The sequence below is a fragment of the Bos javanicus genome, chromosome 17, assembly GCF_032452875.1.
Source record: "Bos javanicus breed banteng chromosome 17, ARS-OSU_banteng_1.0, whole genome shotgun sequence".
Lineage (NCBI taxonomy): Eukaryota > Metazoa > Chordata > Mammalia > Artiodactyla > Bovidae > Bos > Bos javanicus.
The window spans coordinates 11,881,157-11,908,781 of NC_083884.1; the positions used below are offsets into that span (position 1 = coordinate 11,881,157).

At 38.7% G+C, this 27,625-nt stretch overlaps 1 protein-coding gene across 3 annotated transcripts in view; it reads left to right on the forward strand.

Annotated features, from left to right (window-relative positions):
* TTC29 (tetratricopeptide repeat domain 29) overlaps window positions 1–27,625 on the forward strand; it is a 277,872-nt gene that overhangs the window by 71,706 nt on the left and 178,541 nt on the right. For all 3 annotated transcript variants that reach the window (XM_061384054.1, XM_061384053.1, XM_061384052.1), the window contains exons 7-8: window positions 9,567–9,779; window positions 17,194–17,279. In XM_061384054.1, coding sequence (XP_061240038.1) covers window positions 9,567–9,779; window positions 17,194–17,279 — 299 coding nt within the window. The remainder of the gene's footprint in view (window positions 1–9,566; window positions 9,780–17,193; window positions 17,280–27,625) is intronic.

The following is a 27,625-nucleotide window of genomic DNA, read 5'->3' on the forward strand; positions in this document are numbered from 1 at the left end:
CCATGCCTGCCTTCCTGTCTTCCTGGGACCTATTTTCATTGTCTTGGTTTAGTGACCGGTATTCTTTAAAAGAGGCATGGTAGCACACCTACAACATCCATCTGAAATCTTTGCTCAAAATGATAAAGGATTCCAGTTTTTAAATAGCACCTTGAAAGTGAAAGTGTTAGTCATTCAGTCATTTCCCACTCTGTGACCCCTGGACTGTAGCCTGCCAAGCTCCCCTGCCCATGGAATTCTCCAGGCAGAAATACTGGAGTGGGCTGCTATTTCCTTCTCCAGGGATTTTTTTCTTCCCAACCCAGGAATTGAACCCAGGTCTCCCGCATTACAGGCAGATTCTTTACTGACTGACCACCACCTTACATTTCCTCTAGACATCCCAGAGAAACTACTCAAAAGTTACGGGCACATTGTCTTCCCAGTTTATTAGGGATGCTATTGAGTTTCAGAAACAAAATCTTTGTTTTCTGGCATTCCATCTTGCACTGGTGTGCAGTGGGTGAGAACACAGAACAGATCTCCCCTGATAAGAGATAAATCCTTAAAAGTGATAGTTTCCATTGGGAAGTATGACAGACCCTTAATATTTCAGCATGGATCATGCCGTTATAATTATCATAATTGAATGTTAAAACCAGAGATAATATAAATTGTTCATGCAGTTAAACTGAAATGGAAAGCAGTGTCTTTTGTTTTAATAAAAAGGCAATAATAACATTTTTCTCTTTTTGCTGCTATTCAATATTGCTTCTAGCAGAGTTTATGCCTACATCATACAGAATAGTACCAACTGCCAAAGATGTCCAGTAGCTTCAGATTAAAATGTAATATAAGATACATAAAGCTTTATTGTTCCTTTAGGTTGTTGTTTTAGGCCAAAGTGGAATATTTCCTTAAATTCTTCAGCAAATGTGCACCATTTACAACTAAATATGCTTATGACTTATACCAAGGCTGTTGAAGAAATAGGCCTTATGGGCCTGTCAAATTATTCTCATGCAATTGTTCCTGTAGCATTATTTTTACTGGCAAATGTACAAGTTGATAGAAAAGGAAATAATTAGCTACTTTCAGAATTGCTGATGCATGGAGCTAAAGCAGGCCAGCCTGAGCATCTCAGAGACTGTGACATTTGAAATTACCTGAACAATACCAGAGCCATCTTTGGACATAATTAACACCTTGCCTAATTAATGTCAAGTCTAGACAGAGTCACAGCCTATTTATGAAATATTATTTTATTTCAAACTTGCTTTCACCTTTATTATATTGCAAACTTTAGATTCGTGTGCTGTTTTCTTAAGTGGAGCAACTTCTTTTTTCTTTTTCTTTTTTTCTTTTCCCTCCCCCTTCGAGTAATCAATGCACTGCTGAATGAGTTCATTTTAATGCACTCAATCATGCCTCTAATGTTCGTAGCTTACGGGCGCAAGCATCAGTAATGCAGGAATGTTATATGGCTTTAGTTTGGGCCATTTCATAAAATATTCATGGAATCAAAAATGTGCATCAAAATAGCGGCTGGGAGAATTACATTTATGTTCCTGCTTTTATGGCAGCTTCACATTTAAACCCATTTGTGTTAATATCTAGTCAATCTTCCTACTTTAAAAAAAAAACTAAAATGGGAGAGACCATATACATTCTCCTTTGCTTAATATTTGTTCTAGACATCTGCTGTCATACAACAAATATCTATAAACTTTCAGAGATGTTGTGCCAGGAAAGAGGGGTAAGCAGCAATTTGGGTAACACCCAAATGTATAAAACCTTGTTTTCTCTACATAGTGTTTGTCTTAACATCCTACCAAACATTTTGCAGTTTACAACACTGTCTGGGTTTTTGTTTGTATTTTTAAATAAATGGGGGGATTTCTTGTTTATGTGGGCTTTGGGTAAAGGGAACTCCTTTGTAGTAGTTTTATTTTAAGAGTACACTTTCTTTTAGATGAAAAACTATAAACAACATCTGTAGATGTTGTATAATTGTTTAAAAAACAAACCAGAAAAACCAAGAAACACTTGGCACTGAGCCCACTTCTGTGCATCCTGGATTCTTCTCGTTTGCAGTTGTTCACAGTGTGTCTCCCACTGGGATATGTTTTCTGATAGTATCTCATGTTCTTGAGATAAATTGATTATTGATGGAAGGCCATCTCCAGTCACTCCCGCAAAACATCTTGGCTCCATTTTCTGCCCTCATCAACTTGAAATATGAGTGGATGCTCTGGATTTTTGTTCTGGTGTAGAACCAGGCACTCCTAGTGATGAGACATGGCATGTCTTCCTTATCACAGTTAACTCCTGTGATCTTTGTTACTCATAGTGATGAGTAATTCCTGGTGCAAGAAGATAAAGCTCATGTCCCCTCAAGATGCCTTTACCATCTCTGAATGTGCCTGAATCCTCCTCTCTTTGGTTTTCAGTAAACTTTTACTTTTGTGATACCTTGTTCTAATTGTTTTTCTTCTCTCTGCCCTCTTTCTCAATGAAAAGTAATGTTAATGCCTGAAAATGCCAGAGAAGGATGCCTGTCTAGACACCTGTCCTTCAGCAAGATTGATGGTGGGAACTGGGAATCTTGCTGGCTCATCTGGTAACAAAGGGCAGATACACTGAACATGCCGAAGAAGCTGTAAAGGGCTGCCATGAGCCAAACTTGAAAACCTGACTCAGGATCTCCATTTATATTTACATTTAGCTTTGTCAAAATAATCACTGGATTGAAGACTTTTTATACTATTTATCTCAGGTATATAAGAACAGGGTGCATTATGTCCTAATAAATATCTAATTGATATTAATATGAGTCTTTACTCATAAAGTAAGAAAATCTTTAAAGTCCTGTTCACTGTTGGATGGAGAAGGAAATGGCAACCCACTCCAGTACTCTTGCCTGGAGAATCTAATGGACGGAGGAGCCTGGTGGGCTACAGTCCATGGGGTCGCAAAGAGTCGGACACGACTGAGTGACTTCACTTTCTTTCTTTTCTTTCACTGTTGGAAATATAAATTGGATGGAAATGATCACATTGTTAGTCATGCTTAAAGGAAAATATTTTCCTATTTAAATTCATATGCTCCCTTCATAGACATTTTAATATTTTTAAATCAAATATTATACCATATCATAATATGTACTTTCACATTCTGACCAGTCTTTAGAAATTACAGCCAGGTCATTTGTATGCTTATGATTATTTGGATCAAATCCTTGCTGGCTGACTTACTCTCCTATTTGCCACTGGATAACTTTAGAAATGATTCCCTACGTTCAAGAAGGGCTGGAAAACTCTTCTTCCTCTATGTAGGCACCTCGGTTTAAAACAGTGCTGATCACTACTATATATAAAATAGATAACTAATAACTAATAAGTACTTACTATTAGTTATACCACAGGGAATTCAATGCTCAAAATAACCTATATGGAAAGAGAATCTAAGAAAGAATGGATATATGTATATGAATAACTGATTTCCTGTGCCTTACACCTGAAACATTATAAATGAACTATGCTCCAATAAAAATTTAAAAATAAATAAACAGGGCTGATCAGAACCCCCTGGGCCCTCCCTCCTTTGTGGTAGAGTGGTTGAGGAAGCAGACATAAAGCCATGAGTAGCTGGATGTGATCACAGGTTGGGACTATGTATGTGACATCCTAGGTACCCTCACCCCATGGATGTCATCTCACAGTTTAGGTTAAAGTAGAGAATTTAGATGTGGACTACAGAGTTGGTTGTACATTAGACTCCCTCAGGGAGAGCATTGAGAAGCACATCAATATGTAGTATCTGTTTGTTCATGTTGGAAGTTCCTGTGACTACCTGAATAGGGGCACAGAGTTATAGGCCTGGAAGACACTAGAAATCATGTAACTCCAGCATTGTTTTAACTTGAGAGATTTATGTCCAGACAATCTGACTTACTCAATCTAAGTTTTCTGACTTGTTCTGATATGGGAGAACCAAGCTCTAGGGGTGGTTTGGCGATCCTGGATTTAAATCTTAAACATCATCTTTTAGCAATTTGAGTCATTTAATGTTTGTGAGCCTTAGTGTCCTCTTTGGTGTAAAAAGAGGACACCTTTTGAAAGGTTTGAAAGGTTAACTAGGATAATGTATGAGGGGAAAAAACCTTTTTGAACTAGCAGCCATCGCTCTTTGAGAAACAATAGTTGTCTGTACCTTTTACTGAGTATCTTGGCCTAGGCTGCTTTCTAATAGCATAACTCAAGCACATAAGAGCTTAACTTTGGCTAGTAATTATCAGCTAGGTAGTACACTGATACTAGTCCCCACTGCTTAATCAAAAATCAAACTCAACTGAAAAGTCTATTTCTCAATCATCCCAAGGCCCCCTTCCATCCTAATCAACTGAAACCAATGTCCCAAGAACCTCTCTTATTTCATTTCTGCATAGACAGCCTGTGCAGGAAATCTGATGACATCAGTAGCCGGGAGAGAAGTCTGGCTTGTTTGGAATACCGAGACACAGTCCCCACCTTTCTCCCTGCCTTCCCCATCTTCATCCCCCTCCCCATTTCCTGGACATCTCCTTTCCCCACTTTCCCCCTCCCTTCCCCTTACTTCCACTTTCTGCCTGATGTGGATCAAATCTTGGACCCAGTTATCACTTCTCACATACTGTCTGCATCATTATGCATCATTTGCATCTCATTATAATCACTTGGGTTACCGAGAGCTTCCTCTCCTGGCTCTCCTGGAATTCTTAGTGAATCTGTTATTGTATAACACACCTTTGGACCCTCTTTCCATATGGTTACTGTGTGTGACCACAGATGCTGTCAGGCCCTTCTTAGTCTCCTTATAGTCCCCAGTTTTTTTTTGGAACTCTCTCATTTACTCACAGTTCCCTGTATCCATCCATCCCTATTTACATGACCAAAGAGAAATATGTATCCATACTTTATGAATAAATGGATGCTGGATGAAAAAAAAAGAACTCTCATATATAGTCTTTCCAGGGATACTTTACAGGCAGAAATATAGTTAACAGAGGAAACATAACACACATATATGTCAACGCTCCATTCGAGTTTTAAAAAAGAAATGAGAGTCATGGGTATTTGGAGAAAGGTGTTTCTACTGAGTGGTGCTGCAGGAGAGAGGTGAAAAACTGTGCCCGCTTTTGTGGGAGGAAAGAGAAAATTTGTCAGTTAGATGTAAAGACAGAATAGGAAACTTCAACCCTGAGTATTTGTATCAAAATGAAAAAGAACTGGGCATTATTTTAAAATAGCTCCTATTACATATTTCTTTTAACACACTGAACATATTTTGATGCTAGAAACAGTAGCAGATGCCAGTAATCAGAAAGAAAAACAGAAAACAAACCATTCATCACCCAGATAACACTGATACTGCTTTGTAAATGTTTTCTGATAATTTTCAGTATTTTCACTTATCATAAGCACCTGTCCATGTAATCAAATATTCTTCTGTAATATCATATTTATGGCTTTGTAGTCTTTCATCATGTGAAAATTTCATAATACAAGTTTATAAATAGCTCAGCATCACAAGCCACCCCTCCCATGTTTCTTTGCTGATACACCCTCCTTCTGCAAGGGGCTCAGACTAGTCATGGATTTACTGAATTTTTGTACACATCATTTCCTGATTGTATATCTCTGTTGTGTTTCTTTGAAAATACTACTTCTTTATATGTGCATTTTAATATTTATTTTAATAACAAATTCAATGCAAAAATCAGTTCAGTTCAGTCACTCAGTCCTATCCGACTCTTTGCGACCCCATGGACTGCATCACGCCAGGCTTTCTTGTCCATCACCAACTCCTGGAGTTCACTCAAACTCATGTCCATTGAGTCAGTGATGCCATCCAACCATGTCATCCTCTGTCGTCCCCTTCTTCCACCTTCAATTTTCCCCAGCTTCACGGTCTTTTCTAGTGAGTCAGTAGGAAGAAATTATACACAATAGTCATAGCAGGGGTGTGTTCAACCTGTACTGTGCAATGTATCTTTTTTTCTGTTGTTTATTTTTATAGCTTTATTGAGATGTAATTGACATATAATATTATATAGGTTTAATGTGTACAATGTGTTGATTTGATATAGTTACATGTTGCAAAATGATTCTGACTGTAGGGTTAGTTAACACCTCTATCGTGCATCTTATTTAAGGAAATTGAGCCTAATATGTCGGGAGTTGGTGATGGACAGGGAGGCCTGGCGTGCTGCGATTCATGGGGTCGCAAAGAGTCGGACACAACTGAGCGACTGAACTGAACTGAACTGAACTGATATCCTACATCAGTTCAGGGTCCTTTCACACACACAACTGAGCGACTGAACTGAACTGAACTGAACTGATATCCTACATCAGTTCAGGGTCCTTTCACACACACAACTGAGCGACTGAACTGAACTGAACTGAACTGATATCCTACATCAGTTCAGGGTCCTTTCACACACACAACTGAGCGACTGAACTGAACTGAACTGAACTGATATCCTACATCAGTTCAAGGTCCTTTAATCAGTCATGATAATATTTTCATCAGGACTTAACTACATATTTTGTTGGAAGAATATGTTGTACTTAAAAATAAATAGTGGTTATGTTTCATTTGGCCTGTGGATTTTTAAAAAATATTATCACTATGCCAGCTGGTAACAGTAGCTGTGTTTATTGAGCATCTACTCTGTATCAGATATTGAACACATATTCATTCATTTCTCACAATAACACCTTGAATAGTTACACTATAATCTTGTTTGCAGAAGCCTTAAATTTGGGCACAAAGAGGGTAGTAATTAGCCTGAGGCTAAACAGCAGAAGGGCTTCCCAGGTGGTGCTAATGGTAAAGAACCTACCTGCCAGTGCAGGTAGACATGAGAGGTACAAGTTTGATCCTTGGGTTGGGAAGATACCCTGGAAGAGAGCATGGCAATCCAGTCCAGTAGTCTTGCTTGGAGAATCCCATGGACAGAGGAGCCTGGTGAGCCATGATCCAGTGGGTCACATGGAGTTGAACATGACTGAAGTGACTTAAGTGACAAGGAACTAAAAAGCCTCTTGATGAAAGTGAAAGTGGAGAGTGAAAAAGTTGGCTTAAAGCTCAACATTCAGAAAACTAAGATCATGGCATCTGGTCCCATCACTTCATGGGAAATAGATGGGGAAACAGTGGAAACAGTGTCAGACTTTATTTTTGGGGGCTCCAAAATCACTGCAGATGGTGACTGCAGCCATGAAATTAAAAGACGCTTACTCCTTGGAAGGAAGGTTATGACCCACCTAGATAGCATATTGAAAAGCAGAGACATTACTTTGCCAACAAAGGTTTGTCTAGTCAAGGCTATGGTTTTTCCTGTGGTCATGTATGGATGTGAGAGTTGGACTGTGAAGAAGGGTGAGCGCTGAAGAATTGATGCTTTTGAACTGTGGTGTTGGAGAAGACTCTTGAGAGTCCCTTGGACTGCGAGGAGATCCAGCCAGTCCATTCTGAAGGAGATCAGCCCTGGGATTTCTTTGGAAGTCCTTCTTTGGAAGGACTGATGCTAAAGCTGAAACTCCAGTACTTTGGACTCATTGGAAAAGACTGATGCTGGGAGGGATTGGGGGCAGGAGGAGAAGGGGATGACAGAGGATGAGATGGCTGGATGGCATCACTGACTCGATGGATGTGATTCTGGGTGAACTTCGGGAGTTGGTGATGGACAGGGAGGCCTGGCGTGCTGCGATTCATGGGGTCGCAAAGAGTCGGACATGACTGAGTGACTGAACTGAACTGGACTGAACTGAAGTGACTTAGCACGCATGCATGCAAACAGCAGAAATGGTAACAGTGGTATAGGAACTCAGACTGTCCACTTGGAGCCTACAGTTACTCTTAAATAGTGATATTGGAATGCCTAGATGTAAGTGCTTTTTCAGTTAATTCCAGTTAAGTAATTCCAATACTATAACAGAGGTATCTATATTACAGGATTTTGTGCGCATTTCTATAAGTCAGTTCACAAGTAAAATACAGTCTATAGTGGGGAACTACAAACTACCGTTCCAGAAATGTGCTTGCTCATATTTTAAGGAATCAAATGACTGTAAGTTAGAATTTTGACTTTGAGAAGATATATTTTCAACTATATTATAAAATATAATACAGAAGGGCAGTTGTTATTTTATTATTTAAAATTAAGCAGAATATACAAAGTCTCCTTGAAAAGTTCAGACTTTCAAAAGTAGTTTAAAGCTCCATAATATTTACATTTGAAACCTGTAGCAAATGCACCGTCTCTCAAGATACCTCAGTTATTAAGAATGAAAAATTGCTGCTCTACTGGGATAACAGGACAGCAGAGAGGTTTAGAACATGGGCTCTGAAATCAGACTGTCCAGATCTGCTAAGGTGTTCCCGGGTCAGGGATCAAACTTGTGTCTCCTGCATTGGCAAGTGAATTCTTTACCACTGAGCCACCAGGGGAGCCCATGGGCAAAATTCTTAACCTCACTCTTTTCTTCTGTAAAATGTAATCATAACAAATCTATATTCCATAGGACTGTTCTGATGATTAAATGAGAAATGCATGTATAGTACATAGCAGCCATCCCTTGCATGCATCATGTTGAGTAAATAAATGTTAGCTAATATGATTCTTGTTAATAATTATTACTTAACATTCACACCATCTCTAAACATATTCAATTCTCGTTAATTTCTACTAGCCCAAGTATATCCCTTTAACAAGTGTCTGTCCAAAATCAGTGCTGACTGTTCACAATAGCTAGGAAGGACATGGAAGCAACCTAGAGGTCCATCTGCAGATGAATGAATAAGAAAGCTGTGGTACACATACATAATGGAATATTACTCAGCTATTAAAAAGAACTCATTTGAATCAGTTCTAATGAGGTGGATGAAACTGGAGCCTATTATTCAGAGTGAAGTAAGTCAGAAAGAAAAGCACCAATGCAGTATATTAACGCATATATATGGAATTTAGAAAGGTGGTAACAATGACCATATATGCAAGACAGCAAAAGAGACACAGATACAAAGAACAGACTTTTGGACTCTGTGGGAGAAGGCGAGGGTGGGATGATTTGAGAGAGTAGCACTGAAACATGTGTATTACCATGTGTGAAATAGATCACCAGTCCAAGTTCAATGCTTGAAACAGGGTACTCAAAGCCAGTGCACTGGGACAACCCTGAGGGATGGGATGGGGAGGGAGGTGGGAGGAGGGTTCAGGATAGGGGCACGTGTACACCAATGGCTGACTCATGTCAATGTATGGCAAAAGCCACCACAATATTGTAATTAGCCTCCAATTAAAATAAAGAAATTAATTTTTAAAAAATTAATTTAAAAAAATCTGCTGAATCTCAGATCCATATTGAGATAGTTCCTTTCAATCAGCTGAAGTCCTCTTCAGCCTTAGAAAGACTTGAATGCATCCCATGGTTCCACCCTCCTTCACCCCACTTGAATAGTAAAGCACAAGAAGTATTCAAAATATTTGAAGCTATGTTCTGGTCTGTGGTTGGTATTTATGAATGGCTTTTATTCCTCAGGTCAGCTTCTGGAAGCTGCGGAGCATTATGAAGCCTTCCATCAATTGACGCAAGGGCGGATATGGAAGGATGAGACAGGCCGTGTTCTCAACTTGTTGGCCTGCGAGAGTCTCCTGAGGACCTACAGATTACTCTCAGACAAAATGCTGGAAAATAAAGAATACAAACAGGCCATCAGAATTCTAATAAAAGCTTGTGAAATAGCCAAAGAAGGTGGGTGGAAAAGAGCACTCTCACACTGCTGCCTTTAATGGGCAGACGCTGCTTCTCCCAAGAGGGAGGTAAAAACCGTCAAGTGTTTGGGTGATTATTTCCTATGAAATGCAGAGACAAATGCCATCAATATACTTTCAAGTTTCACTGTAAAACAGAGGGGCCTTAGTGCTGACAACAAGAAATCCATTAGTTTCTTGAAAGCTTTATCTCCAAAATTGCAACCCTCTGGGAGTAATGTGATAAACCAATAAACCCATAATGAGAAGGTAAGGTCATTTGCAAAAGTTAAGGGTGTGTGTGTGTGCACGTGGATGCGTGTGTGCACACACATGTGCACACTTAAAGTCATATATTTCTTAAAATCTGAGAGACCTTTCACTGTAAATTCCATTTTGTCAGGTAATAGGAAATATATGATGGATATTAAGTTAGGAATAACAGGAAGATGAGGTTTAATATATTTTAGACCCTGGCCTGTCAAAGAGTGTGGCCTTTGGACTGACAGCATTAGCGTCGTCTGGAAGCTTGTAAGAAACGCAGCTTCTCCGACCCCACTCCAGACCGACTGCATCGGGATCTGCAGGTTTGCAAGATCCCCACGTGATTCATATGCACACTCACAATAGTGAAAATGCTTTTGTGAGAGCTGATCACATGCTTGATAGTCTATATCATTTGCATATGAATAAAATACAAAGAAAAATTTGGAACATACACTCATAAGCTTTTACTTTGTGAGATGCAAAGTAAAATAAATTATCTCAGAGTAATTTATTAATAGAGTAGCCCTTTCATGAAGGAGGAAAAGATGGAAGTTATACCCTTGAACCAAAGTTCATTAGCTTGTGTTTATATTTAATCAGTTGGTTTACTGAATAACAAATGGCTTATTTGGAGTAAACAGGAGTGATTTTCTGGGTTTAATTTTTTAAAGAGTGAAAGTAAAAATCTTAGCTTATTCTCTCTGTTACTTTTTTAAAATAGTATTAGTTGAAATAAATATAATGTTGAAAGACATATCCCATTGAATGAACTGCTTTTGAATGAATGGTGATCGAGTACTTACCCCAAAGGGGTAACACTGACATAAATAGTTAGCTCTTAGATCAATTTCAGCAGCTAACTTTAGTCATGCGAAAAGTTATGTGAAATTTTAATGTAAGTTAATGTTATCAGTTAGGAAAAGGTATTTCACTTTAGGTTCACATTTGCTAAATCGTAAGGTAATTCACAAAGAAAGCAAAGTTCTTAGGGTCTCTTCCAACAGTCAGAGCCTGCCAAGCAGTCTCCTCTCTGAAAGCATCTCTCACTTTCCAAAGGACAGATAAAGAGAATAGGAGAAAACCAACTTCTTATGCTGTAATAATTTTGAGTATCTTTTGAAACCAATAAATATGTGTGCCCATAGTTTGCATATAAGAAAGAACACAGGTTAAAAGATGGCACAGTATTTCACAGAGCTCTGACAGCTGCTGAAATGCTCTGGAACAAATCACCCCTTCTTGTTGCCTTCTGCTTTGGTCAGGGAGCCTGAAGCAGCAGGCTGATGATTGCATGCCTTGCCTCCCACATTGGATTACATAGTATTTGAAGAGGACTGATATCCATAGAGCACCAGCTCCTTTGTTAGGGCGCCTTCGTGTAATGCACAAGTATAGCATCAGCCATACAGTGGTCTCATGACTCTAGTATTCTATTATTTTCATATTTCGGTCATCGTTGGTCTTTAATAAATGCACAGAGTTGTACAAACATCAACACTGACCCCATACTCACTAGAAGTCATGCCCCACACCCTTGTTCCCCTGTCCCCTAGTAACCATTCATCTTCTTTCTGTCTCTGTGCACTGACCTCTTCTGGATAGCTCACACAAATGGAATTATGCTATGTATGTTCCTTTGTGCCTAGCTTCTTTCACTTCGCATCATGTTTTCAAAGTTTATTTATCTTGTAATGTGTATCAGTACTTCATTCATATTTATGGCCAAATAATGCACTATTGTATGATTATTACCACATTTTCTTTATCCACTCATCAGTTGATGGACATTTATGTTGTTCCCGCCTTTTGTCTGTTATGAATAATGCTGCTCTGAACATTTGTGTACATGTTTTCACTTCCTCTGGGTATATACCTAGTTGTGGAATTGCTGGGGCATATGGCAACCCACTCCAGTGTTCTTGCCTGGAGAATCCCAGGGACGGGGGAGCCTGGTGGGCTGCCGTCTGTGGGGTCGCACAGAGTCGGACACGACAAAAGTGACTTAGCAGCAGCAGCAGCAGCGTAACTATATGTTTAATTTGTTGTTGTTGTTCTTGTTCAGTCGCTCAGTCATGTCTGACTCTTTGTGACCCCCTGGACTGTAGCACACCAGGCTTCCCTGTCTTTCACCATCTCCCAGAGCTTGCTCAAACTCAGTGTCCGTTGAGTCAGTGATGCCATCCAACCATCTCATCTTCTGTTGTCCCCTTCTCCTCCTTCCTTCAGTCTTTCCCAGGATCAGGGCCTTTTCTAATGGGTCAGTTCTTCGCATCAGTTGGCCAAAGTATTGGAGCTTCAGCTTCAGCATCGGTCCTTCCAATGAATGTTCAGGATTAACTTATTGAGGAACTGGCAAAGAGTTTTCCCAAGTCACTGAATTGTTTTATGTTCCTGTCAACAAAATATAAAGGGTTTCACTTTAGCCATCTCCTCACCAGCACCTGTTGCTCGTCTTTTTATTATAGTCATCTTTAGTGGGTATAAAATGATACCTCACTGAATTTATTTTGCATATCCCTGTTGGTTAATGATGTTGAACATCTCTTCGTGTGCTTACTGTCCATTTGTATATCTTCTTTGCAGAAATGTGTATTCAGTTTCTTTGCCCATTTTTAATTGGGTTATTTTTCTTTTTATTATTGAGTTATAAGAATCCTCTAATATTCTAGGCAAGTCCTTCATCAGATTTGTGATTTGAAAACACTGGGTTTTCTTTTCCCTTTCTGATGGGATACACTGAGGGCCAAGTTTTTAATTTGATAAAGTGCAAAGTAATGTATTCCTTCTTCTGTTGTTTGTGCTTTTGATATCATAACTATGAAGGTTTTCACTAATCCAAAGTCATGAAGATTTACTTCTATATTTTATTCTAAGAGTTTTATAGTTCTAAGTCCTATATTTAGGGTGTGTGTGTGTGTGTGTGTGTGTGTGTGTGTGTGTGTGTGTGTGTCAAGAGGGTCCACCTTCATGTTTTGCATGTGGGTATCCAGTTGCCCCAGTACTGAAGTGAAGTAAAGTCGCTCAGTCGTGTCCGACTCTTTGTGACCCCATGGACTGTAGCCCACCAGGCTCCTCAGTCCATGGGATTTTCCAGGCAAGAGTACTGGAGTGGGTTGCCTTTTCCTTCTCCAGGGGTCTTCCTGACCCAGGGATCGAACCCAGGTCTCCTGCATTGTAGGCAGACACTTTACCGTCTGAGCAGTACTAGTTGTTGAAAATGCTCTTCTTTCTCAGTCTTGTCTTGGGAATGTTGATAAGTTTAATTGACCATAAATGTGAGGGCTGATGTCAGAGGCCATCTTTGTCTTCTTCCTGATCTTAGGACAAAAGCTGTCAGTTTTTCACCATTAAGTTTAATGTTAGCTGTGGGGATTTTTGTAGATACTTTTTTTTAACACGTTGAGGAAGTTCCCTTCTATTCGGAATTTGTTGAGGGTTTTTTAAATCATAGAAAAGGGTTGGATTTTGTGAAATGTCTTTTTATGCATCTATTGAGATGAAAATGTGGTTTGTCCTTTATATTAAAAATAGTATATTACATGGACTGATTTGCACATGTTGAATCAACCCTAAATTCCTGGGATAAATCCAGCTCGATCCTGGTGTTTAATCCTTTTCCTTTAACTCCTGGATTGGCTTTGCTAGTAATTATTGGGAATTGTCTATATTTATGATGGATGTTGGCTTGTAGTCTTCTTTTCTTGTGGTGTATTTTTGGTGTCAAAATAATAGTGGCTTCATAGAATGATTTGGGAAGTGTTCGCATTTAGTTTTTGGAGGAGTCTGTGAAGAATTGGTGTTGATTGTATTTTTAATATTTGGTAGACTTCATCATTGAAGCTATCTGGGCGTCTTTTGTGGAAAGTACTTGATTTCTAATTTAAGTTATTTACTTATTGTGAATCTATTCATATTTTCCATCTCTTCTTGAGTCACTTTCAGTAGTTTGCATCTTTCTATTTTTCCATTTTATCAACTGTATCTAATTTGTTGGTATACCATTGTCCATAACATTCCTTTATTATATTTTTTTAATCTCTGTAAGAACTGTGGTGATTTCCCTCATTCATTCCTGGTTTTCATAATTTGAGGATTTTCTTTTTTTCCCTGTTAAGTCTAGCTAAAGGTCTGTCAATTTTGTAGACTTTTTCAATGAACCAACTTTTGGTTTTGTTGATAACCTCTTTTTTTTCTATTCTCTATTTCGTTATTTCCTCTCTATATTATTTCCTTCTGTTTGCTTTAAGTTAAATTAGTTATTCTTTTTCTACTTTTATAAAGTGAAAAGATGCTTCCTTTTTTAAAAAACAGGCATTTATAGCTGTACATGTCCCTCTATGCTCGCTTTAGCTGAATCCCACGAGTTTGGGGGTTTTGTATTTTCATTTTCATTCATCTCAAAGTATTTTCTAGTTTGCCTTTTCATTTCTTCTTTGATCCAATGATTATTTAGAAGCATGTTTAATTTCCACATAGTTCTGAGTTTCTCAAATTTTTCTGTTATCTTTAATTTCATTTTCTTGTGGATACCATCTCCTCAGTGATATCTACTACCCTTACAACTGTATTTAATATGTTTGTACCCCTACTTAGCATTCTCAAATCCCCTTAACCTTCTTAATTTTTTCCGCAAAATACTTATCAGTCTGAAACTTACCATATAATTTATTATGCTTATTTTCAATTTTCTGTCTTTTCCTTTTATTTCTCTAAAATATAAACTCCCCAAGGACAGAGGATCTGTCTGGTTAATGTACTGATGGATTGCAAGTGCTGAGAGTTGTGCCCAGTATTTGGTTTTCAGTCACTAAGTTGTGTCTGACTCTTTGCGACCCCGTGGACTGCAGCACGCCAGGCTTCCCTGTCCTTCACTATCTCCTAGAGTTTGCTCAAACTCATGTCCATTGAGTCCATGATGCCATCCAACCACCTCATTCCCTGTTGCCCCCTTCTACCTTGTATAGGATGGTCCTAACAAATAAGCACTGAATAAATGAATGAGTGAATATGTGTTAGCCAAATAACAAAAGGAAGGTTTGGGCACATTTTAATAAAACATTTGAGTTACTCCCAAGAACATTGTCTCTGTCCATTATTCCACCTGGGATGACTTCCTCTTTGGATTCTCTAGTAAACATACTAGTGTAAGAATGAGCAGTTTAGTTTTGAAAATAAAAACATATTAATTTCTTTAAGATAAATGACTATTGACTTGGATAGCATGGCTAATATAAATTTAACCCACTCAGGTAAACAACACAATATAAATAATATTTGACACTTTTTTTTGTATGTCACTGTTGAGTGTGTCACTCAACTGTAATACGTTTTCCTTCATTATTTTATTACTTTCAGTTTATCTTAACTTTGTCTCAGTTAGTAAACAGGAAGTTCTTATACTTAAACCCTACTATTATTTGGTGTGATCTATTTCAATTAGCTATTTCAAAATCTTTCTGTCTACAGGAATAGATTTTTTTTTCTACTTTTGTGGGTTGCTTTTTACATAAAGTTTAATGCAAATAATGATCCTGTATGCAAACATGCAATTATCACTGCTTTACACCATTTAACACAGCAAGTACACGTCTCAAGTAATCAACCTTTAATTATCGAAGAGGCAACTTCCCACCATAGTCTCTTCCTTCTACCCCTTCTTTTCCTTCCCTAGTCCCACCTTTCTCCCCAGCAGTCGTAAGCCTATAGCAGAGAAAAAGTGAGGACCCAGCTGAATTATGAGTTCAAATTTCCCAGACTGAACCACTAGCATCATCAGCTCTGCTGAAGTGAGATCTTGAGGGTATAATTCTCTGCAACTGATGAAATTGTCAGAGAAGAAAAAATATACTGTCAGTGGCATTTGCTGTCCTGTTTCCTTGCAGTCTTCCAGTTGAGCCACTGCTTCACAAGAGGTAATTCAGTGAGTGCTGAGCAGAGAATTGCTAGCTCATGTCGAAATCCATCATGGTGGGAATGCAGAGTGCAGAAACCTAAGGATCTTTACTTTCCAAAGATAAAAAATGAGGGTAGATCTGTCAGCATTTGCATCACCCAGGAGTCAGATAACATTAAAAGGCAAAGACTTCCAAAAGTAAAAGAGAATAGTATTATTTTTTAAAATAAGAACCTCCTGTGGTTTTTGCAAGTATATTAGATTTACATGTTAAATTTTGTACATTAAATGTTAGTAAATTATTTATTTATTAGACAGTGTGATGTATGTCTTATTGAAGCACATGTTACATGTTTATATATTTTGAGAAGAAAAATTTGATAATGCCTGGAATAAAGCACATCTTACAAAAATTAGGCTAAATTCCTTGTGAAAAGATGGTGAAAAACATTTACCAGTCACTAGCAAGGGAAAATGTGTTTGGATTTCAAAATATGCATGGAACTTTATACCAAGAAACCAAGCTCTGGCATTCTTACCCAAGTTTTAAGCAATAACTTTACAGCTAAACCTAGTCAAGGCAATAATTCCTTAATTTGCTAAGTATCTGCCCTACTGGAGACTTAGCTGAATGCCAGTCTGTGTGTGTATGTGTATTTATGCACCAAGTAAGGCTGATGCTCTTTATCAATTATTTCATGTATGTAGTCACAGCTATAGGGAATGGCTGTAGGTTCTACATGGTGGTGCATGCATACTAAGTCATGTCTGACTCTTGGCGACCCTATGGACTGCCAGAAACCTGTGTCGATGGGATTCTCCAAGCAAAAATACTGGGGTGGGTTGCATGCCCTCCTCCAGGGGATCTTCCCTACCCACGGATCAAACCCATGCCTCTTATGTCTCCTGCACTGGTAGGCAGGTTCTTTACCTCTAACCCCAAGTGGGAAGCCCTTACACGGGTGACTGGCATAGAAATCATATAGGGCTGTCAAAATACTAAGACCGGATTTTGTACACAGAGGAAACTCATCATAATTATATTGCTAACACACCTTCCTCTGACATCTGTGACCCAGGTAAATTATATTAATGTCAGCCTTTTTGATCAGTACGCAGCTAGGCTTCAGGGGTTGTTGATATAAATCTGTATACTTTGTTATAATAACTTTCCACTGTCTTGAAAAGCAGAGACTCTGTGGTAATAAGCCAGTTTCTTCAATACCATAATATTTTTTCTACATTTTTGTTTTAGGAAATGACAAAAAGATGGAAGGAGAGGCTTCCTATTACTTGGGCTTAGCGCACTTGGCTGCTGGAGAGTATGAAACAGCATTAGCAGTAAGTTCAAGGAGACTTTTCATCACTGCCACTTTTTATTTTATTATATTTGTTTTATTGTATGTTGTTATAAGGCCAACAGGAATGAGATGGGCCTGATGTAAGTGTACCTGTTTATAGAGACTAAAGCAGAATAGCTATTCTAGAAGCATTAAAAATTGGTTTTACTGATGAAGTTAAATATATCAAATAATGGGGCCCCCCACTCCCATAGCACCAAGGACAAGAGGAAGTGGATTTAAATTACAGCAAAACGTATACAGTAAAAAAATTACAGTAAACTTGTGGTTTGGGACATTTTTCTTCGAAAAGATGGTGGTTAACAAGGAACAGATTGAATTCCATTGTTGTGGACTTTTCATAGGTGGGAGTTAGGGGAGAGGGCACCAAGTGGGGAAGGCATCGCTAGTCTCAATCTGAGAATCAGCCTGTTTCATGATAAAAATCACTTTTTATCTATTTTATGATCAGGCTTGGGGTGTTTGACACACACAAAAAAATGTCAAAAGCTATCTTTTCTATAACAGAAATAATTTTTCTCCCATTCTTCTCTTACCTCTAATACATTTCAAGTGTGCCTTCATATTTAATTTTGTTTACATCTCAGGTAATAGCCCTATTTGACATGGAGTATTGGCTTTATTTTCAACTTTAAGGAGCTCTTACTGGCTCTTTTAGATATTCATGCTATGTAGCATTCCTGTAATTGAGCTAGATATATTCTTTATCATCCTTAAAATTGGGTCATCATAGGAAACTTGGGTTTTCCTAGTTGACTCTTCTGCTTAATATTTTTTCGTTAATGACATGCATTCAGCAAGGCTGTTGTGTTCCAGATACTTTCAGGAGCACAGAAGCCGACAAGATGCACATTTCCCTTTAGGAGCTAATTTAATGAGGGTGACCAACTTGTAAACAACTATAATTCAAAGAAGGATGGACAGGGGTTTTCTGAATTCAGAGATAAGTATGTATTTAGTTCCAATACTGAAAATCAAGAGGGTTGCACAGAAGAACTTTTGAGGGGTAGGATATCTACAGGCAGAAAGTATGAACGTCATGGATAATGGAATATTAGACACACGCTCATTCACACACACTCAACATGAACATTTGAGAAGGTTTGAGAAGCACTGAATTGTTATGTGCAAGGTAGGATACAGTAGGAGATCAAGTTGGAAAATTAAGTGAAAACTGGCTTAAAGATATTCCCCCCTGCCTCATCACATGGCAAGTGCATGGCAAAATAAATTCAAACAATTCCATAGAGTTTACAGTGAAGATGAATCTTCCTTCTGCCCCTATACTCAGTCTCACAGTTTTCTCAAAGGCAATTATAGTTACAAGTTCCTGGTTTATCCTGCCAAAAATTTTCATGTGTATGCCTGGCATATAAGTACACATATATGTGTATCCATTTTGTTGTTTACAAAACAGTAAGTTTTTATACACACTGTTCTGCCTCCTGAATTAACTTCCTCCATACTAATGCATATCTAGACAGGTCTCATTTTAAAAAGGACTCATGGTGAGCGACTTGACTTTCACTTTTCACTTTCTTGCATTGGAGAAGGAAATGGCAACCCACTCCAGCGTTCTTGTCTGGAGAATCCCAGGGATGGGGGAGCCTGGTGGGCTGCCGTCTATGGGGTCGCACAGAGTCGGACACGACTGAAGTGACTTAGCATAGCATAGCATGGTGCCCCATGATATAGCTATACTATAAGGGATTTAACCATCTCCTGTTGGTGGGCATTTAGGTTATCTCCAAGCAGGTTTTTTTTTCCTTTAAAAAAAAATTAATTTATTTATTTTACTTACTTTACAGTATTGTAGTGCTTTTTGCCATACATCGACATGAATCAGTCACGGGTGCACATGTGTCCTCCCGTTCTGAACCCGTCTCCCACCTCCCTCTCCACCCCATCCCTCTAGGGTGGCCCAGAGCACCTACCGGCTTTGAGTGCCCTTCTTCATGCATCAAACTTGCACTGGTCATCTGTTTTACACATGGTAATATACATGTTTCAATGCTATTCTCTCATATCATCTCACCCTTGCCTTCTCCCACAGAGTCCATAAGTCTGTTCTTTACATCTGTGTCTCTTTTGCTGCCTTCCATATAGAATTGTTGTTACCATCTTTGTAAATTCCATAAATATTGCTTTACTATACTGTATTGGTGTTTCTTTTTTTTTTAATACAAATTTATTTATGTTAATTACAGGTTAATTACTTTACAATATTGTATTGGTTTTGCCATACATCAGCATGAATCCGCCACGGGTGTACACGTGTTCCCCATCCTGAACCCCCGGCCCTCCTCCCTCCCCATACCATCCCTCTGGGTCGTCCCAGTGCACCAGCCCCAAGCAACCAGTATCATGCATCAAATCTGGACTGGTGATTCGTTTCATATATGATATTATACACGTTTCAATGCCATTCTCCCAAATCATCCCACCCTCGCCCTCTCCCACAGAGTCCAAAAGACTGTTCTATACTTCTGTGTCTCTTTTGCTGTCTCGCTTACACGGTTATCATTACCATCTTTCTAAATTCCATATATATGCGTTAGTATACTATATTGGTGTTTTTCTTTCTGGCTTACTTCACTCTGTATAATAGGCTCCAGTTTCATCCATCTGGTTAGAACTGACTCAAATGTGTTCTTTTTTATAGCTAAATAACATTTGATTGTGTATATGTACACAACTTCCTTATCCACTTGTCTGTCGGTGGGCATCTGGGTTGCTTCCATGTCCTGGCTATTGTAAACAGTGCTGCAGTGAACACTGAGGTACACGTGTCTCTTTCAATTCTGGTTTCCTCAGCGTGTATGCCCAGCACTGGGATTGCTGGGTCATATGACAGGTCTGTTTCCAGTTTTTTAAGGAATCTCCACACTGTTCTCTATAGCAACTGTGCCAGTTTGCATTCCCACCAATCAGTTTTTGTCACATAGAGTATAGCAGTGAACAGCTTTGTGCTGAAGTGAGAGATGATCTACAGGGTAAATTCCTACAGGTGGAAATGCTGAGTCAGAGAGAAGGTGAATTTAAAAATGAATTTATTTTTATTTCTGATCTTCACTTCAAAGGCACTTCACAAGTTTGTAGTCATACAACAATAACAATCAGTGAAAGTGCCTGCTTTCTCAGGAGCTATTTGTATTTTAAGAATTTAGACATATAGTTAATATGTGTTGTGAATGTTTTTCCAGGCCATTTTTTAAGGTTTTTTTTTTTTTATTAATTGGAGGATAATTTCTTTACAATGTTGTGTTAGTTTTTGCCATACAACAAGGTGAATCAGCCATAAGTACAGGCCATTGTTTTGTTGTTTTGTTTTTTTTTCACCTTATTATGAAATTCTTCCATCCCGAGCTTTTAGATATGTATGTGGCCAAATTTATCAATTTCTTCTTGTATGATTTCTGGACATTCTTAGAAAGACTGCTGCTGCTGCTGCTAAGTCGCTTCAGTCGTGTCCGACTCTGTGCGACCCCAGAGACGGCAGCCCACCAGGCTCCCCCGTCCCTGGGATTCTCCAGGCAAGAACACTGGAGTGGGTTGCCATTTCCTTCTCCAGTGCATGAAAGTGAAAAGTGAAAGTCAAGTCGCTCAGTCGTGTCTGACTCTTAGCAACCCCATGGACTGCAGCCTACCAGGCTCCTCCATCCATGGGATTTTCCAGGCAAGAGTACTGGAGTGGGGTGCCATTGCCTTCTCCTCTTAGAAAGACTACTCATTCCAAATACAGTTTTGTTTTTTTAATTAGAAATTCATTCTAATTCCAAGATCATATTTTTTTAATGTGTTGGAGGATTGGAGAGTCTTAAATGCTCTGCTGGGGAATGTGAAGCTCATTTTTTAGGCAATGTGGAATATTTGATGACTTGGATGAGGCTGGTGACATGATCTCCTTAATTCACTCACAGTTGTTTACTGAGCACCTTGTGACAGAGACATCATGCTAGACACTGAATCTGATCATCCTCACGCTGAGAAAGTGCTCCGTTAGTCTCAGCCTTTGCCTTCTTATATTCAGTCTATCATTAATTCTTACCATCAACTCCATACACTCTTTTTATTCTCTCACTTGTATTTTAAAGTTATGTTGGAATATTTTCAGCTTTTCAGTATCTTGCCCCTATATTCAACTACTATCTCTCATAAATTTCTTCTCCTTTCCAAAATGTTGTCCATCTGTTTAAGGATTTTTATGTGATTTTTTTTTCCCAAAGAATCTTGATTTAGAAAAACCTGTCACATGTAACTATCCCTAATTAATTGTTCTCATTATGTGAAACAGAAGGGACTCTGAAATTTTGCTAATTTTGATCTCGATTTGAAGGCTTTAATTTATTAATAAATGATTTTGCATGTAATTGGAGAAGGAAATGGCAACCCACTCCAGTATTCTTGCCTAGAGAATCCTGTGGACGGAGGAGTCTGATGAGCTGCCGTGCATAGGGTTGCACAGAGTCAGACACGACTGAAGTGACTTAGCATGCATGCATGCATTAGAGAAGGAAATGGCAACACACTCCAGTATTCTTGCCTGGAGAATCCCAGGGACGGGGGAGCCTGGTGGGCTGCCGTCTATGGGGTCGCACAGAGTCAGACACGACTGAAGCGACTTAACAGCAGCAGCAGCAATACATGTAATAGAAAAATATATTGACAAGTATATGAGTGAGGTTTGGCCATCCATTCCTTGCTGACAAAGCATTCTTTATTGAATTATGAGTTAGCACTAAACTAAAAACAAATAATGGATTTTTTTTAGAGCTAAAGTACCTACTAATGGGGAAAGTCCATTTGGTAAAGACAAGCAATGGTTCCTATAATAAACCTGTGCAGAAGGTCACAGAGACCCTGATATTTAAAAGAGAAGAAAGCTACCAATGTACATCAGGTGCCGAGGAAAGAAGTAGTAATTCCCTTCAACCATAGTCAATGTCCACCTGAAAATTTCCAAGTTGAGTAAATTCTTAACTTTAGAAAATAATGTATCTTATGAAGTCCTAAGATTTCAAAGAGGAAAATATTTTACCAAAAATCACAGTCAAGACCTTTTGCAAATTTGGCCCAGCTCCTACAATCAAACATTGCAACCATAAAGTTATTTTAAGAAAAAGGATGGTCCTATCTAAATAAATTGTTTTTGTGCATGAATTTTCTTTCTCTGTAAATACTCCATTCCACTTCCTAATCTTAGGAACATCAACTTAGATCAGTCTTCAGTACATTCATTGAGGTATTTCCCATTATTTAGTTATTTCCCATTATTAAGCAGAACCTATTTCTAGAGTACATCATGAGAAACGCTTGGCTGGAGGAAGCACAAGCTGGAATCAAGATTGCCGGGAGAAATATCAATAACCTCAGATATGCAGATGACACCACCCTTATGGCAGAAAGTGAAGAACTAAAGAGCCTCTTGATGAAAGTGAAAGAGGAGAGTGAAAAAGTTGGCTTAAAGCTCAACATTCAGAAAACTAAGATCATGGCATCTGGTCCCATCACTTCATAGCAAATAGATGGGGAAACAGTGGAAACACTGGCTGACTTTATTTTGTTGGGCTCCAAAATCACTGCAGATGGTGACTGCAGCCATGAAATTAAAAGACGCTTACTCCTTAGAAGGAAAGTTATGACCAACCTAGACAGCATATTGAAAAGCAGAGACATTACTTTGCCAACAAAGGTCCATCTAATCAAGGCTATGGTTTTTCCAGTGGTCATGTATGGATGTGAGAGTTGGACTGTGAAGAAGGCTGAGCACTGAAGAATTGATGCTTTTGAACTGTGGTGTTGGAGAAGACTCTTGAGAGTCCCAGACTGCAAGGAGATTCAACCAGTCCATTCTGAAGGAGATCAGCCCTGGGATTTCTTTGGAAGGAATGATGCTAAAGCTGAAACTCCAGTACTTTGGCCACCTCATGCAAAGAGTTGACTCATTGGAAAAGACTCTGATGCTGGGAGGGATTGGGGGCAGGAGGAGAAGGGGAAGACAGAGGATGAGATGGCTGGATGGTATTGCTGACTCGATGGACGTGAGTCTGGGTGAACTCCGGGAGTTGGTGATGGACATGGAGGCCTGGCGTGCTGTGATTCATGGGGTCGCAAAGAGGCAGACACGACTGAGCGACTAAACTGAACTGAATCACATGGAATCAATCTAAATGTTTGTCGACAGAGGAACAGTTAAAGAAGATGTGGAATGTATATACAATGAACTGTTACCAGAAAAAGAAAGGTAATTCCAGGAAAACATCTACTTCTGCTTCATTGACTACACTAAATCCTTTGACTATGTGGATCACAACAAACTGGAAAATTCTTAAAGATATGGGAATACCAGACCACCTTACCTGCCTCCTGAGAAACCTGTATGCAGGTGAAGCAGCAACAATTAGAACTTTACATGGAACAACTAACTGGTTCGAAATTGGGAAAGGAATACAACAAAGCTGTATATTGTCACCCTGCTTATTTAACTACTATGCAGAGTACATCATGTGAAATGCCAGGCTGGATGAATCACAAGCTGAAATCAAGGTTTCTGGGAGAAATATAAACAGCCTCAGATATGCAGTTCATGCTCTCTAATGGCAGAAAGTGAAGAGGAACTAAAGAGCCTCTTGTTGAGGGTGAAAGAGGAGAGTGAAAAAGCTGACTTAAAACTCAGCATTCAAAAAAGATCATGGCATCTGGTCCCATCACTTCATAGCAAATAGAAAGGGAAAAAGTGGAAACTGAGATTATTTTCTTGGGCTCCAAAATCACTGCAGATGGTGATCACAGTCACAAAATTAAAAGATGCTTTCTCCTTGGAAGAAAAGTTATGACAAACCTAGACAGCATATTAAAAAGCAGAGACATCACTTTGCTGACAAAGGTCTGTCTAGTCAAAGCTATGGTTTTTCCAGTAGTCATGTACTGATGTAAGAGTTGGACCATAAAGAAGGCTGAGCGCCAAAGAATTGACGCTTTTAAATTGTGATGTTGGAGAAGACTCTTGAGAGTGCTCTGGATAGCAAAGAGATCAAACCAGTAAATTGTAAAGGAAATCAACCATGAATATTTGTTGAAAGGGCTAATGCTGAAGCTGAAGCTCCAATACTTTGGTCACCTGATGGGAAGAGCTGATTCACTGGAAAAGACCCGATGATGGAAAAGATTGAGGGCAAGAGGAGAAGGGGCTGCAGAAAATGAGATGGTTGGATGACATCACTGATTCAATGGATGGGAGTTTGAGCAAACTCCAAGAGATAGTGAAGGACAGGGAAGCCCCGCATGCTACAGTTCATGGCGTCACAAAGAGTCAGACATGACTTAGCGACTGAACAACCACAATATATATATATATATATATATATATATATATGTTCTTTTTCAGATTCTTTTCCATTATAGATTATTTCAAGATATTGAGTAGAGTTCCCTGTGCTGTACAGCAGGTTCTTGTTATCTATTTTATATATGTTAGTGGATATCTATTAATGCCAAATTCCTAATTTATCCATCCCTCCCCTTTCCCTTTCGGTACTCATTAGTTTGTTTTCTATGTTTGTCTTATTATTTTTGTTTCAAAAATAAGTTCATTTGTTTCATTTTTTTAGATCCCACATATACGTGATATCTCTAATTGTCAAGTGGTTAAATAGTTGAACTAATAGTAAGTTTTGAACTGGTCTTTATATGGAAGGTAGCTATGGTATAGAAAGAGTAGGTGAGAGTTCAAATTAGAAGACATGGATCTTAGTCCTGCCACATTCGAGCTGCTAACTTTAGCTTGGTCACTTAACTTCTTGGAAGCTCGGTTTTATTTGTAAAATAAGGGTTACAAATGGCAGTTTCTTTGTGCAAATCAAAAGAAAAAAACATAGGTTTACACTTTAGACTATCATCAGTTTCAAATGTGAGATACTGTTATCACTACAGATAGTGATGTAATTAGCACTGAACAGTGACAGCAACAATACTCTAGCGTGTTAGGCTTCCCTGGTGGCTCAGACAGCCCTCTACTGGGTAGCATACTAGGTGAATATATTCAGTATCCATCCAGAGTGCCTGCTTTGTACTTATTTTTTTTTCTTAACTGTAATTCACTAGTTGTATCATAGGTAAATTACATAGTGCTTACATTTATCTTTGTAATAGCATATTTTTATAATACAAATATAATAGACCTTCATTTTGTGGAAATATTAATTTATTAATAACTTTTCCTTCAATAGAAAAGGCATTTATCTTTCTTAAAAAAAGGAATTGAAGTCATTTCTTTATTTAAAGATCAGACCTCTTCACTACCCATTAAATAGAAGTCATCCTCCCTTGTAATTTAGAAATCATAACCTAAAAGCGACCCTTCTGTTCCTGTCTAATAGCCTCAGTGTCAGAGGGGAGCTCAGATGCAGGCACAGAGGAAGTCATGACCTCCTGCTCCCAGAGGGCTGCTGGTCATAATTATACAAAACATGCAGACAGTGCTGCATGCAGCCAGCGAGCCTCTTGGTCCCTGCGTAGTTCATCACCAGCTTGGAAAATATTCTGTAGCGGACTCGCCATGCAGTGTTGAGACAGGTCAGGTATAAGCTCAGGAGTTCAGCAGTCATTTGCCTGCTTGACATCCAAGTTTTCATCACTTTATCTTTTTGTCCTGTGACCACCTCAGGCAGTCTCATTGTTGAGAATCTAAAGGAGCAGCTGTTCCATACCCACTCTCCCAGTTGTTGCCATGCAGACTCCTCTCTACTCAGGACCATATCCCCTCGACACACATCCCCACCAGTATCCAAATTGAAAGAGACACATGTACCCCAATGTTCATCACAGCACTGTTTATAATAGCCAGGACATGGAACCAACCTAGATGTCCATCAGCAGATGAATGGATAAGAAAGCTGTGGTACATATACACAATGGAATATTACTCAGCCATTAGAAAGAATGCATTTGAATCAGTTCTAATGAGGTGAATGAAACCAGAGCCTATTATACAGAGTGAAGTAAGCCAGAAAGAAAAACACCAATACAGTATACTAACACATATATATGGAATTTAGAAAGATGGTAACAATAACCCTGTATGCGAGACAGCAAAAGAGACACAGATGTATAGAACAGTCTTTTGGACTCTGTGGGAGAGGGAGAGGGTGGGATGATTTGGGAGAATGGCATTGAAACATGTGTATTATCATATGTGAAACGAATCACCAGTCCAGGTTTGATGCATGATACAGGGTGCTCGGGGCTGGTGCACTGGGATGACCCAGAGGGATGGGATGGGGAGGGAGGTGGGAGAGGGGTTCAGGATAGGGAATTCATGTATACCCATGGCGGATTCATGTCAATGTATGGCAAAACCAATACAATATTGTAATTTGCCTCCAATTAAAATAAATAAATTTATATATTTAAAAAAAATATCCAAATAGAACTTCGTTCCTTTTCATTTCGTACCTTTTGCTAAGAAGAGAAATGTTCAAAATATCCATTGTCTGACAAGCAAAAGAAAGGTCATTGGATTAGAAAAAACACTGATAAAGGAAGTCGTATTTGAAACATGTAAAATATCATGTAAGAAATGAGTTGCCGGTCCAGGTTCGATGCACGATACTGGATACTTGGGGCTAGTGCACTGGGACGACCCAGAGGGATGGTATGGGGAGGGAGGAGGGAGGAGGGTTCAGGATGGGGAACACATGTATACCTGTGGCGGATTCATTTTGATATTTGGCAAAACTAATACAATTATGTAAAATTTAAAAATAAAATTAAAAAAAGAAGTCATATTTCCTAATTTTTTAAAAAAATGGATTTATTTCCAAATCATACCATTACATTACCCCAAATTATTAAGCAATAACTTCAAGTGTGGTGTAAGCAAGTAGTCCATATCTGATCTTATTTGAAAGTGAAGTGAAAGTGAAAGTCACTCAGTCGTGTCTGACTTTTGCGACCCCATGGACAGTATAGTCCATGGGATTCTCCAGGCCAGAATATTGGAGTGGGTAGCCATTCCCTTCTTCAAGGGATCTTCCCAACCCAGGGATCGAACCCAGGTCTCCCACATTGTAGGCAGGTTCTTTACCAGCTGAGCCACCAGCCCTCTGATCTTAATTCCTTTAAACAGCTTTATTAAGAAATAGTATTTTACATAGTTCATTAAAAATGTTTTAATTTAAGCACATTTTAAACACATAAGAAGTGTCAAATGTGTTTTAAATAATTTGGAGATTATGAAAACGTGTTTTACTAATAATTTTGTGGCTATTACCTCTCTGTTTTTTTTTAACCTCTCTGTTTAAAGTCACTACCTTTCTAAAGTATTAA